We start from the raw sequence: 14,095 nt of genomic DNA, 5'->3' as shown, positions 1-14,095 counted from the left end.
ACAGTGCCAGCATCGCAGCCAATACGGTGGCAAGAATCTAATCCAGCTAGCAATCCAGTAAGAAAACAAGCATCGTGTGCCGCCGGCTTTACTCTTAAGTTCCGAAAATTGTCGTTACGTTAACAATGGACTCCAGAGGTTTCGTTAACCACTTAAGCGATACTCGATAACCTATTAAGACTCCTAAGAAACTGTCCATAGATATGATCCTGCAAGGGTATTTTTTTTTTGTGTTATTCTTGATGTGAGAATGCACGAAAGTTTAAAGAGGGTACTTGGAACCACGTGATTAGCTTGTAAGTTTTCGGCGGTCTGGGTGCCCTTTTATTTTTTATTAAATATATGTTTACTGAGTTTTGGATAGTATAAAAGTAAGTGCACGAAAATATAGAATTAAAAAGAATTATTTCAACATAATAAATAGTAGAAATTTTATAATCTCTGTCAGTCTTCGGAGATTGCTCGGCCAGGACTAATGTATTGCTTTAGAGAGCGAGTGTTGCATCATCTTCTAAACTAATTCCTAATAAACTAAATTATGTACACTATAATAATATTTATACATGTACAATCCTTTATCTACTATTTTATATTGTTCAAATAATAAAATTTTATTTATTAATTGTAAACTTATAATATGTAGATTTTTCAAGAATATCGATTTTTGATAGTTCAAATAATTATACTTTTTTGAGCGATTTATATCGTATTATTTTTTTTTTTGTTAGTCCAAAGGGTCAACTAAAAAAACCTACGGGTTTTTGCTTGAACATTAAATTAAAAAATTTGATAATTTTTTATCCAAAGTAGTCATTTTTTGCGAATTTTTCCAATAAAATTTTTTTGAAACATTGTAATTAATTGAAAAAAAAAATTATTTATTTGATTCATATTTATCTGTCTTTATCTGACTTCGAGGTATTAATTTTACGTGTTTTAAGCTAAAAAATACGTGTTCAGTCCGGAGATACAGCGTGACAAAGTTGTAGGGTTTCACAGACCCTGAGGTTGGGAAGGAAACCAAAAATAACAATAACGTGCTAGGGTAACATAATATTTTTCTGTTTAAATATGTTTTTCAATTTATTGTGCATGCGATAGATTTTAGAAACACTGTTGTTAACATTTTATATGACATATTGCCTTTCAAAACTGTTGCCCATGAGATGTGAAAGGTTGAAACATTTCTGAAAATTTTATGCAATAATCGGTGCTGTATGGGTGATGTATCAGTGCTGTATCAGTGATGTTATAGAATTGATTTTATTATAATTGCAAATTTAAAAAAAAAGATATTCTCTCCTTCTCAATTATACTCCTCATTTATAAATAGATAGCTCACACACACACACACACACACACAGAGTTGAAAAGAATGTTAGCTTGAAAATCAGAGTAATTTACAACAAGAAAAAATAGAAAAATTAGGAAAATTAGAAAAATACATTTCTAGTGAGCGCGAATGTGTAAACATATAGCGAGGAGCAAGGATTTTTGCACAACGCATATAACGTATAACGCATAAGAAAATAACCAATCATAGTTCTTTATTTCATGATAAGGAAGGAAATGAATGACTTTGATTGGTTCATGTTTTCATATATTGTGTTACGCGTTATGCAAGAGTCTGTGCTTTTTGCTTATAATCCAAGCAAACACGAAGAAAAATATAAGATAATATATATACTCGAATTCTAGTGAATTGTATAGAATTGGCAGGTCCATTAAAGGGACAGGCGCTCATTCATGTAAAATTTTCTTTTTATTTCTGCTAAATGAGATCTTCGATTATAGTCATAATACCGTAAAGTACTTTTTAGATTTTGTAAAGTACCTTTTATATTTCGTATATATATATATATATATATAAATCTATGCTTTAGAAGAATTCTCTAATAAATTTCATTTTACACAGAGAACAATGTAAAGTAATATACGCTAGAATTCTAGCAAATTTCTTTTGACACGGAAAACAATATAAAGTAATTATATGCTAGAATTCTAGTACATCTATACTTTACGAAATGTAAAAAATACTTTACAGTATGACTGTACGATAATTGCTCATCAGTTAGTAGAAAAGTAAAGTAAACTTTACATAAGTGAGCACCTGTTCCTACATATGCCAATTTATTACAATATCCATACAATTTATTAGAATTGTAGCGTATATTACTTTACATTTTTTTCCATGTATCGACGGAATTCGAACTTAAGGTCTTTAGGATAGTAACTTAACACGCTAACGTTGAACTACAATCGCACGCTTCTAGACAATTTGGCATTTGATTGTTATTCAACCCGTTACGTCTCACGCGAATCTTCAGTAATTTACTTTATTAACGAATATCTTTTGTTTTAGCGCTGACAAAATTTATTTTATTATACACGGTAAAGATATAAGTGTGTAAAATGTTGAGATTTGTTCGTATTACGTCTCGAAAATAGAGTGTGATTTACTTTACTGTAAGATAACTGCATAACCACTTGAATATAAAATTTTTCGATAATAAGGTTCCACACGGAAAAAAATGTAAAGTAATATATACATATACTAGAATTCTAGTAAATTTCTTTTTATACGAAAAACAATGTAAAGTAATATATGCTAAAATTCTACTAAATTTTATGAAATTGGCAGGACCATTGTATACGCCTGTACGGCACATTATAAGATACTCTTTACGTTTTAATATATATAAAATAAATTTATAAATTACCATACATCTCAATAGAATTTATTTTATGAATGAGTATTTTTTTTCCTTAGCACTGATAAAATTTACTTTACTGCGTAGTAAAAAATACATATGTGTAAATATCTTGAGAGTTGTTTGTGCTCATCAGTCTTGAAAATAATACGATTTACTTTACTGAAGGTATATGATTTATTTTATTATAAGAGTGAACTTTCGAGAATGTCCAACGCCCGATTGTCATAAATTTTGGCAAAAATACTTAAAATGATGTCAAATAAATATCCTTAAATGGATTTTCATCGATAACAAATTTGAATGCCAAAAATGTTTAAATAAAGTTATATGTCGCAGCGAAGCAAGGTCCGTTCCATATTTATTTATGATTCGACTTTCCATACGAAATGAAGTCTACCCCACTTGTCTAAAAGCATCCAATTTTCCACGTAAAGTGAGGTCTATCCTATCTCCTCCCCCCTTCTGCCTAGAGGCGCACAACTTTCCATGCAAAACGAGGTCCAATCCCACCTCCTTTACGTCTAGAAATGTTTTATAAAGCATTTTGCAACGTTTCATTGAAATTGGATGTACATTGTTTTTGGAACTCTATTTCAACAGTATACAGGGTGGTCCACTTAAATCGATCATCCGAAATATCTCGCTTATTTTTGATGATATAAAAAAATGTTTTAAAAAAAAATATATGAGAAAGAAAGTAGAAGGGTTTTGAAGGGGACAGCTATTTAACATTTTATGTCAATAAGTGCCAGAATAAAGTGTAAAATATCTCGTCAGCTATTGGTTTTTTGATATCACTACCTTAATACTTTTATATGCAGAATAATTAGAGGAATCATTGTGTAAAAAAATCATATAATTTCATTTTAAAAAGTGGAGGTAATCTTCATATCTTTTTGACGCCTCTCTACCTAAAAAAACGTGACCAAAATACGTCCCCCTCGAAATTCTTATTCCACTTTCACTTGAAACATTTTTTGATATCATCAAAAATAAGCGAGATATTTCAGATGGTCGATTTAAGTGGACCACTCTGTATAACTTTATTCAAACATATTTCACATTAAACTTCTTGATCGATGAAAAATTCATTTAAGGGCATTTATTTGACACCATTCAGAGTATTTCTGCCAAAACTTATGACAATCAAGCATTGGACGTTTTTGGAAGTTTATCCAATAGTGGCAACCGTTCGCGAAGTATTTCAAGCTTTTATTAAAATCAAAAAATGTTAATTTTTTTAAAAACTAACTGTTTCCGAACTTGAAATGTATTCATAAAAATAGAAAAATAAAAATTGATTGTTTTTTTAGCATCTATCGATTCCCCCATATTTGAAAGCGATCCGCCACCGTGACCTATAATCACAATTTTTTCGGAAAACATATAAAGGTATAATTTACGGCTTTATAGGGATTATTTTTTGGTGCCCAAGAATAACCACGCAAAAGCCGATCGAAATCCATGAAATACATTTCCGAGTCTTCCTTTGACAAGTAGGTATGCGTGTGTGTGTATGCGTGATAGGTAATAGTATTAACAATAATATTAATATAATACATTATAAACACCATTATAAAAATGCTTACGACTAATTCTGTGCGTTAAATCTCTTAAAATTATGTCCGACCTCTCTCTCTTTCTATTCCTCCCCCCCCCCCCTCTCTCTCTCTCTCTCTCTCTCTTTCTCTTCTTTTTTTTACAACAAGAAACCATCTATGTAATTGTTCAAAGTGTAGGATCACCCAGTAGAACGATTTTTGAGTTCCTCTCTTGACTTTTAAGGGCCCATTCTACCTTGTTAGGTTCAAAAAATTGAAAATTTTTTTTGCATAGTTTGATAGCCTCAAGTGTATAGAATATTGTGTTGAAGCCTTAATAGGGAACTCCGACAAATAAAAAAATTACGAAGCATTAAAGAGGTCATACACAAGCAGATATAAGGTAAATCGGAGGAAGATGCCACATTTAAGCTTTTATTTTTGAATAATTTCTTAATGTTATTGAATTAAACTACAAAAAATATTATTTACATTCTAGAAACTTTCTTTATTTATACAAATTAACGAATTAAACTTTTGATATTCCATATTATTAGGATTACTAATATTCCAAAAAACTGATATGTCATACCCTGCAAAAATGACATCTTCCCCCTATATATATGTGGATAAGATGCCACCTCCTACGGGAGAAGTAATTAAATAATGTAATGCAATATAAACTTGCATATTTTACTTACTTACAATCCATAATCAAGGGTTTAAGCTATAAAAACGCATAAAGGTATGATAAAACATAAATTAAGAAAATATGAAAGAGAGTAATTTAGGAAATAAGTTGGACATACTTTTATTCATTTAAACAGCATTTCATTAACTTAAAATATTTCGAATTATATAAAACATCTAACATTTTAATTCATAAAATCGTTTTAATGACGGTTTCAAGCAGGAAAAATTATATTTTGTATTTACTGTCATCTTATCCCCAAATGTAATAGGAATATTCAATTGCAACTCTTTTATGCGTATAAGAATATTACAAATTGTAATTTATATTAGCCACATGACTGTCAGAAAACACTGATCAAAACCTATCATTTATCGGATATCATTTGTTGTATATCATTTGTTCGGTTTTACAATAGGCGTCGAAGCACAAACTTTAGCTATTAGCGTACCAAATATTATAAAGATCATATTTCATGACCTACCTTTTCATATTTTATTAAATATATTTTCCAATGTCAATTTTCATGAACTGTTTAAAATTGCGCCATTGTCTACATACTTTTACTACGTACTTCTACGCAGTCAGAATATGGCCAATATATGTTCCATATATAATATAAAAATATTAATAAAGTAGCATCTTCCCCCTTGTGCCATCTTTCTCCGATTTACTTTATACATAGCAAGCGCGCATCATAAATATGTAACGGACGGATTACAATAGAATTCCTCATAGCAAAAAAACGTCAAAGTTACATTACAACAATCATGGTTACGTCATAGTGACGTGCGAATGTCCGCTTTATCATAAATGTGATGTTACAGCAATGTCATGGTGATGTGCGAACGTCTTTGTAACATGTGTTATTTTGTGACAATCTCATAATGATATTTTTTCTTGATTATTGTGACTCTATTGCGACGTGACCCATTGCTATGGAAGTTACTTGTCATCGGTAATACAAACTATTGACTCAAAATGTGTTTAGGTATTTGTTTTAAGTTTTTTTTATCAGAGGTTATTATATGGCCCTGGAATAGCTGATTAGCTGTAAATAATCAAATACAGGCGTAAATAACAAATAACTTGAAACTTTAAACGCATTTTTCTTGAAACATTTTTCGTTCTAACGGAACTGATAGAGCAAAAGCTATTAAATGTATTGCTTTCAAAATTTGCACAATTACAGAGCAATGTTTTTTCTACTGGATAGGGCTACAATTATATCAAAATATATCAATAATACTTTTTTTATCGCAAAAACAAGAGCACAATTTAAGATAAAAAATCGAACTTTTCTTTCAAATAGTCTCCATTTTATTAATTTTTATTCGAAGTCAATTATCATAATCTATTCAGTAGACATATTCTTTCTGAATAGGAAAATCGTTTTTTGATGACTCTTTCAGATGACTGGTGCGACCTGCCCCTGTATTCTGTAACTCATTGTGACAGTAATAATATCGTTATATTGTCGTTGCGCAGATTTTGTACACAGTAAAAAAAATTGCGCAACGAAATATAACAATATCCTTAAGGTCTAAACATAATCCGAAGCAATGGCGATAGTATAGCGATAGAAATAATATAGAAATATAAAAGAGATATATAAACTATCGCCTCCCGTTGCACAATGCGACGAAAGAAATAAAGGCCAACCAATCAGATCGCATACTGTAGTACGTTCTTCTGCTTCAGTAGATGTAATCTAAAAACGTTAAGTCACATTAAGTCATTACAGGACAAAAATTGCCTTCAATTAAGTATTTTTTAAGCAGATCGATTAAAAGTTTGTCATCGAATTTTTCATTATCGCCCACTTAGTTATCATCGATGTCTTGTAAGTCATAATGTACTATCCGTATGGTAATTATTATTACAATAATTGAAATGATCCATTTTTTAAGTTTATCACAATCAAACTAGGAGTCGAAACTGGAATTGAACGGATATTGACAGATATCGTGAAAAGAGGTTATAGCGTAAATAAACAGAATGAAAAATCTGAACGCTGATTGATAGGCTATAAGGCGATAGATACAGAATTCCAACTCGGCGGAAATTTATCGCTATCGCCTTATTTCATGTTCCTATGTGCATTGACATATGTATTTCCGTATGTTGGATTCCTCTGTTCCTACCGCTATCGCTATTGCCTCGCATTGTGTTTAGGCCTTTACTGTCATAACGAGTTACAGAATGCAGGGGTTGCAGTATTTCCATTTTGACGCAATGTTCAAGTCAGAGAGGCTTCTTCCCCGAAATTTTACGTAGATTCACAGTCAACAAATTGACTTTATAAAATTTAAAATTAAATAGAAAAATACTTAGTGAGAAAATGACAATAAAATCGATGTCAATTCCATTATTATTTCTCACTGGGTACAACAAATAACATGTAAAAACATTGGATGCGTCCCGAGTGAAGCGCATGATGCATCATTGTCCTTGTTGTTCGCCAAATAATTAAGAAGGATAAAACGATACGTTATGCGCTTCATACGTAACTCGGAACACAATGAAATATGTATCTTCGTTATTTTTCCCGAAAATATTCCCAAAAATCACCCTTTTTCAGGCCACAAGGTAGAATGGATCTTTAATATTTTATTGTTCTTGATCGATCTTGGTGCGGCGATACCTGCATTTAGATATGTATTTCCCTGTTGTACTTTACCCTACAAAATCGCCGTACATTTCGGATTCTACCGTAGTAAAATGATATATCTCGGCGAGAACAGGGTGGTGATTTCGCTCGCAGATTTTTTGCAGAAAGTTGGGTTCCTCCTAGTTTTTCTTAAACAGTGATCGAGAATATACGCGACGAATTTAAAAGTAACTTTAAAATACAATTAACCGCGTCTTTCTGCGGCCGCGACTAGAATTTCTCTGTAAATAGAATTTATTATTAATACGTTAAACACGATGTCGGTCTCTGGGGACCGATATTGAACTTTCCGTTTAAATAGTGTCGGTTTATAAAGATGCGGTAGTAATCAATTTATCTTCTTATGGGCTTACAGTTACGACTAAAACTTTTACGTGCAATGGCCTCTAAATGACTCGCCTTCTTACAGTTTCGCTATCTCTCGTTATATTTCTTAAACTTACAAATTGGTTGAGAGTTTTTCCCCGCTTAAACGGAAATTAAAACAAAATCAGCTTCGCGTTTAACGTATTAATAATAAATTAATAAAAAATTTACGATAACTTCTAGTCTCTGAAATTAAGCTAAACATTCAATAGGAATCTTAGGGCGCGTTCATACCTTGACGGAAAAGCAGACACCGGAAAAGCAACAGCCAATTAGAACTCGCGCTGGTAGTCTACATTTTCGGCTTTTTGTACTACTTACTATCAGCACGAATTCTGATTAGCCACTACTTTTCCGCTTTCTGCTTTTCCGTCAAGGTGTGAACGCGTCCTTACGGCAAATGCAAATCTTGTTTAGATCGACAAACGCGGATAATTCTTATTCATAATCGTTATCTCTCTTTCTCTTTGTGTGCAGTCGCTATATGGAATGACACTAAAAATATATCTCTACTCGCGTATAACTCATATGAGTCGGTAGATATGTTTCTTCCTCGAAACTGCATTCATCCGCTCACTTGAAATAAATATTCCTACGTAAAAAGAACTTGAGACTATCGCAATAACAAGAATTTAATCAATAGTTTATTGTAAAGTCTGTAGACGTATCATTAGTGTGTATTTTGTTGTGTGTCAATTTATCAATTCTATATTAAACAATGAATTTGATAAGATTGTGTTTAATCTGTAAACGCGATAAACACGTATGTTAAAATTCTGCGTTTTTTATAATAATACGAAATATTTGCGGACAGTTTATAAATCTAAACGATATTTTTTCTCTTTATAACATACAAAGTAAATAAATGCGATCGGAATCATTTATTATTAGCCTCCTACAATGTTTTGATATTTATGATTTTATATTTCTATGTTAGGCGTCATTTCTGTATGTGTGCTTTCTCTTTTGCGGCCCCACGGAATAGGAGTTTCTTACCCTCAAGTCGGAGATTTCGTCAAAGGTGGATCCATGGTAGAAGTGTTACTTCCACCATGGATAAATTGATAAAGAATCGATAAATCGCGGAAGATAAATGTCAACAGAACGTCGCTCATTTTCATAAGGGTTTTGGACCATCCGCGTCCAGTCATCAATCATATATAATTTTGTAGATAATAATAGTAATATTCAAGAAAAAGTAAATTAAAATTTTTTAATCCCCGCCGAAAGTGGTTCTGACCTCCTAATGATGTCATTTTATTCGATCGCTGGCTTATCATTTGAACTGTCCAACACTACAAATTTGTCATTGCTATATGCTCAGAAAATATTCGTATGTCATTGGGAAGGTATTTAGCATGTCCTAGGCACTAAATGATCGATATAATATGAGCAAAGCAGTCTATAATACGACCACCATTCTTACACATGTGCAGTGATACTCTTTAATAGCACCTTTTTTGTCACTATTATGTTCTGCCACAATTATAGACATAGTATCGTGTTTTATTAACATTCCTGGATTGTGTTAGAGCTTTAAGTAATGTTGGATTAACAATATCAATATTATAATTAGCGAGATTATCAGCTCCTATATCACGGCTTGGACGCAAAAAAAAATCTTTAGTAGAAGATAATAATAAAAACAAGAATTCTAGAAGTGACGTTCAACTATAGAATAAAAAATTTTAGATGATTGAAGGCATGAAAGCATCGTGAAAGCTTCGTGAAAGCATTGATAACAATGAAGATCAGAATGAACAATACAAAACTACTTTCGGCGAGGATTTGAGGATCTAAACTTACTTTTTCTTGAATACTGCCATTATTATCTACAAAATTATATATGATTAATGACCATACATGGATGGCCTAAAATGAGCGAAATTCTTTCTTACTTTCCTAACAAGATTTGACATCTGATATCTGTCCTAAGCCTCCGCATCTGATGATTCACATAAAAAGTGAAAATAAGCATTTTTGGGTATTTTCGCAACTTCGTGTTGACCTCGTTTTGAGAATTTATAAATCAAGATCCCATATCCCAGACGAGCAATTAGAAACTCAGAAGTTTAGAAGGTGAGAGTTATAATTGCACCCGACACACAAATTTTTGTCGGAAACTTTGAAACTCAATGGGTTAGAGGCACACACATACACATAATGCACACGTCCGCTCTACTGATACTTTCTACTTTTTGCACACTATTCTGTACAAGGATACAAGCACAAAGAAAGCAGATTTTTTGTTTTCCGAATCGGCGCGAGTTATCGGCGTTTAAGGTGGACACAGTAAATGCCTATTAAAAACCTGTCACTTTCTGAGTCAATGTCTTGTAATTAATTAGGGTAAATCCGGGAGAGATGGCGCTAGTTTTTTTAAAATGGTTATTATTGCTTCTCTCTCTCTCAATGATAATAGTAAAAAAAAATAAAAATACATATACATTGCTCAAAGACCCTAGGATATAGCCACATAGGTTATTTGAATGAAATACGAAATAATAACGTTTAAAGAAATGTTTAAAGAAAAGATGATTTTGGGCGTGTCTCCCGGATACTTTGGCGGTTACGCCGCACCCTGAGGGTGAGACGCTGCGTATTATTGAATACGAAACTATACTTTTTAATCATTTTATTATGAGAAACATATAATTGGATACAATTTATAGTTTGAAAACATTTAGGTTTATCAAGAAAATATTATATGTTGAGTTTTTTTTACATTTTTTTCTTCTTTTCTTCTCTCCCGCAGTTAATGCAAAATTCGCCGAAGATAGTGCACGATTCGTGCAACCATCGTTTGCAGCGAAGCCAGCTTTCTTTTTTAGTTTTATTTGAAAATAATTATCGTCGCATTCTTTGCACTTATTAATATCGTTTTTTGTTTCGTTCTTGCGCTTCTTTCTTTGTTTTTGCGTTAAATCCACTTTGTCATCATCGTTCCATAAACAATTCGAGTCCTCGAAATTCGAGTCTGTGTCTTGAAACTGCAATTTTTTTTCACACCTCGAGTAGATTTCCTTGTTTTATTTTTCTTGTTCGTTCTTTCTTGTATTGCCTCTTTATTTTCTGCAGAAGTCAACAGGACGACAGATTTTTTTTACTTGCTTTTATGAAGTAGCAGATAATGAAGGCACAGGAAAAATATCATTCAACTCTTTCGAAGGTATTCTCAATGCTGCAGAGTTAGTTGATAGTTCATCGCGCTGGAATGGCTGCTGAACTTCAAATTGTCGCTATGCGGATCGAGAAGGATTCGTATTTTCCTTATTTTCTTCTGGCATAGTCATTCTATCGGACATCGCAAAAAAGTGGTATGGGATAATGTTTCGATTAAAAGGGAAAATTCCTGTGAAGCCACTAGTACCATTTCCGACTGTTGCCGACTCATTAAAAGCCTTACAAATCAACGGATCAATTTGATATCGAGTCAGTTTACGGCCAATGTGCTGTTCAACCCATGTATTACTCTCTGCTTTAAAATACGCTTTGAATAGAGATAAAAAAAGGATTTATCCAGTCACTGAAGAGCATGTATGGTGTGCAGCGGTAGGCACAATAAGGAAACGTTGTTTTCATCTGCTACTTGAAGTAAACTAATTGATGAGCAGTGAGAGCAATGCCCATCGAAGATTAAAATGTTTCTACCAGGAGCATATGCTCAACCGTTTTTATTGTTTATTTATTAGCCATGTATTGAGGACAATTTTCTACCAGGAGCTTTCCGAGGCAAAAATTCTTCTTTGAACCACTTCATAAATAATTCAGAATTAACGTAAGCTGACTTTTCGTTCGTGTACACAGTCGACCCACGAGGGAGATTATCTTTAAATTCTGCCTTCAAATTTTTACCTTTATAAACCAAAGTAGGTGGAAGAAATCTACCTTCCGCTAAACAGCAGCATATTAGTGTTACAGTTTCGCTTTTTTCGCCTGTTGTCATTTTATGAACAACTTTTGCCCCTTTGGAGATAACTACTTTGCCGACTTTATTTATGAGCTGAATATCAGACTCGTTCATATTGAAAATATTCTGAGGCTTATCTTGAAGATTGTACTTCTTCATTTCGTTCTCCAATATATTATAGAATTGTTGGACCTTTACTCTAAACAGACCTCGAGCTCTAGCCATAGATAATCCTTCAGCTTGGCGTACCGAAATGTCTGGATTTCTTCTAAGAAATGACCACAACCAATCGTAGCCAGCCATTTTCTTTTGTTAAACTTATGATTAAGATTTAAGATTTCGGCAAGTTCAAAAGCCAGTCGTTGAACTTTTATTCGGTCTGGACAGAAATCAGCAACACACAGTTGTTTTATGTGATCGACCAACTTCCTTTCATTTTCTGGGCCAAGGGAACCTGAAATACCAAACATGTTATAAATTGGCTCAGTTTTTACCAAAGAGCATTATTAAAAATTTTTTTAATAGAAGACAGAGAAATGATTACAGGTGGGTCCATGTACGGGCTGTTCAAAATTTCTCGATTTTATTCTCCTTGCTATCGTACGAGCAGGCACTCCATAACATCGTTCCGCCTCTCTGATTGATATATTTCCTGCCTCGATTTGGGCAATTGCTTCTTGAAGTCTCTATGGTCCCACAATCCTCGAGGCTTCACGCCTTTCTTGCGTTTATAAAAAGTTGGCATCGTTTTCCCCTTAATATAACATCTGAATTTTTCCGTATCTCCTTCAGTTTCTCAGAAAATCGGCTATATCGATTAGAATGAGACACCCTGTATAAATATACATGTTTATGTGTATGTGTGTGTATCATTTAATATACATGTTTATGTGTATGTGTGTGTATAATTTATTTAATAATTTTTTAAATATTTATTTATTTATTTTGCAAATGTTTGTGAACACCCAATAACATTTTAAAATACTCGGCAACTTTATCGATTTATCGGGCATAAACGCTGCACTTCATATTATAACGACAATAGTAAGTAGATAGGTAAATAATTCAAATACCTTCTCCAACATTATGCTTATTATTACAGCACGGTCACAGAAATATATCGAATGTTGGCAAAAACATATCATTAACGAGACTTCAAAGGAAATAATTGGACATAGTTTAGATAACTTACCGCCGATATAAATGTTGACAACGGGAAAAAGAAGCACGGAAACAAATTTCTGCCACATTAACTTTATTTGAGATGTCAACACACTGTTAGAGCACTAGAAACGTAGGTATTCGCGTCCACCATTTTTATTCCTTTCCCACTCATTGCTCTATCCCCATTCCATCACTGAACTGTGACGGTTATGGTCATTATAAGTTATGATTTGTATTTGCTGCTTGAAATTTCGTAGCTCCTTTCATTCCTACAAGGTTTCCAACAGTTTAAAAGCTATAACAACCGTAACGACGATAACCTTCTCAGCTCAGCGGCGGAGTGGGAACAGAGCAAGGAATGGAGAAAGGAGTAAAAATGGCGAATACGCGAATACTCACGTTTATAGTGCCTTACACACTGCACGACACTTATTGGCGCTGCGCTCGCACGACGGATTGCAAAATTAGGGGGAGTGCGCAGTGTCTCCCTCATGGGCCATGTGTCCCGGATTTACCTTAATAGTGTCTCTGACAAATTACTATACCTTTCTATTATTTACAAGTTTAATTTAACATAATTGATAATTTAATATTGAATTAAAATATTAAATCACACAATACACAGTCATAAGAGTTTAAAATTCTTTGCTTATTATTTTCCGATATTTTTCAAGAATTTATCTGTTGGAATGATTTTTATGTTATTTATCCCAATGGGAGATCTTATAAAATTACCGAAATTAAATTATCATTGTCCATTTTGGTGTTTGAAGATTTAACCGGCGTTTATATACAATCGAGAAAATTCGTTTCGATTAATTCACTCGCACCGGTATATGTGCGGACAAGCCGGAACCTGTTTTTACTATGTGCGATCTTACAAGATAACACGCATATGTTCTTGATGTCGATCGGCACCGATCAACATTGATTGTCGGAAAGCAAAAGACCTGTTTCTTCTGTGCTCGTATTCTAAGTATATATCGACCTCGGTATGTTTCATTACTCCTGAGTCATCGTTACTCATTTATTCCTAGC

General features: G+C 33.0%; 1 protein-coding gene across 2 annotated transcripts; it reads right to left on the bottom strand.

Annotated features, from left to right (window-relative positions):
* Positions 1-10,531: 10,531 nt before the first annotated feature.
* Positions 10,532-13,592, bottom strand: LOC108766610 (uncharacterized). 2 transcript variants are annotated; one of them, XM_018516011.1, is made up of 3 exons: positions 13,086-13,592; positions 12,438-12,725; positions 10,532-12,347 (listed from the first exon to the last, which is right to left on the bottom strand). In XM_018516011.1, the coding sequence occupies exon 3, from the start codon at positions 12,194-12,196 to the stop codon at positions 11,672-11,674; it is 525 nt and encodes a 174-aa protein (XP_018371513.1). In that variant the 5' UTR covers positions 12,197-12,347; positions 12,438-12,725; positions 13,086-13,592; the 3' UTR covers positions 10,532-11,671. The 2 variants fall into 2 exon arrangements, with proteins under 2 accessions (XP_018371513.1, XP_018371514.1); XM_018516012.1 differs by having other exon boundaries at positions 12,438-12,701.
* Positions 13,593-14,095: the final 503 nt, after the last annotated feature.

This window comes from Trachymyrmex cornetzi, unplaced genomic scaffold (assembly GCF_001594075.2).
Source record: "Trachymyrmex cornetzi isolate Tcor2-1 unplaced genomic scaffold, Tcor1.1 scaffold607, whole genome shotgun sequence".
NCBI classification, from domain to species: domain Eukaryota; kingdom Metazoa; phylum Arthropoda; class Insecta; order Hymenoptera; family Formicidae; genus Trachymyrmex; species Trachymyrmex cornetzi.
This window is presented reverse-complemented; position numbering and strand designations above follow the sequence as displayed.

What these genes read in the sequence shown, in the direction of transcription:
- LOC108766610 (XM_018516011.1), bottom strand. Translation starts at nt 12,196, where the DNA reads ATGGCTGGCTACGATTGGTTGTGGTCATTTCTTAGAAGAAATCCAGAC.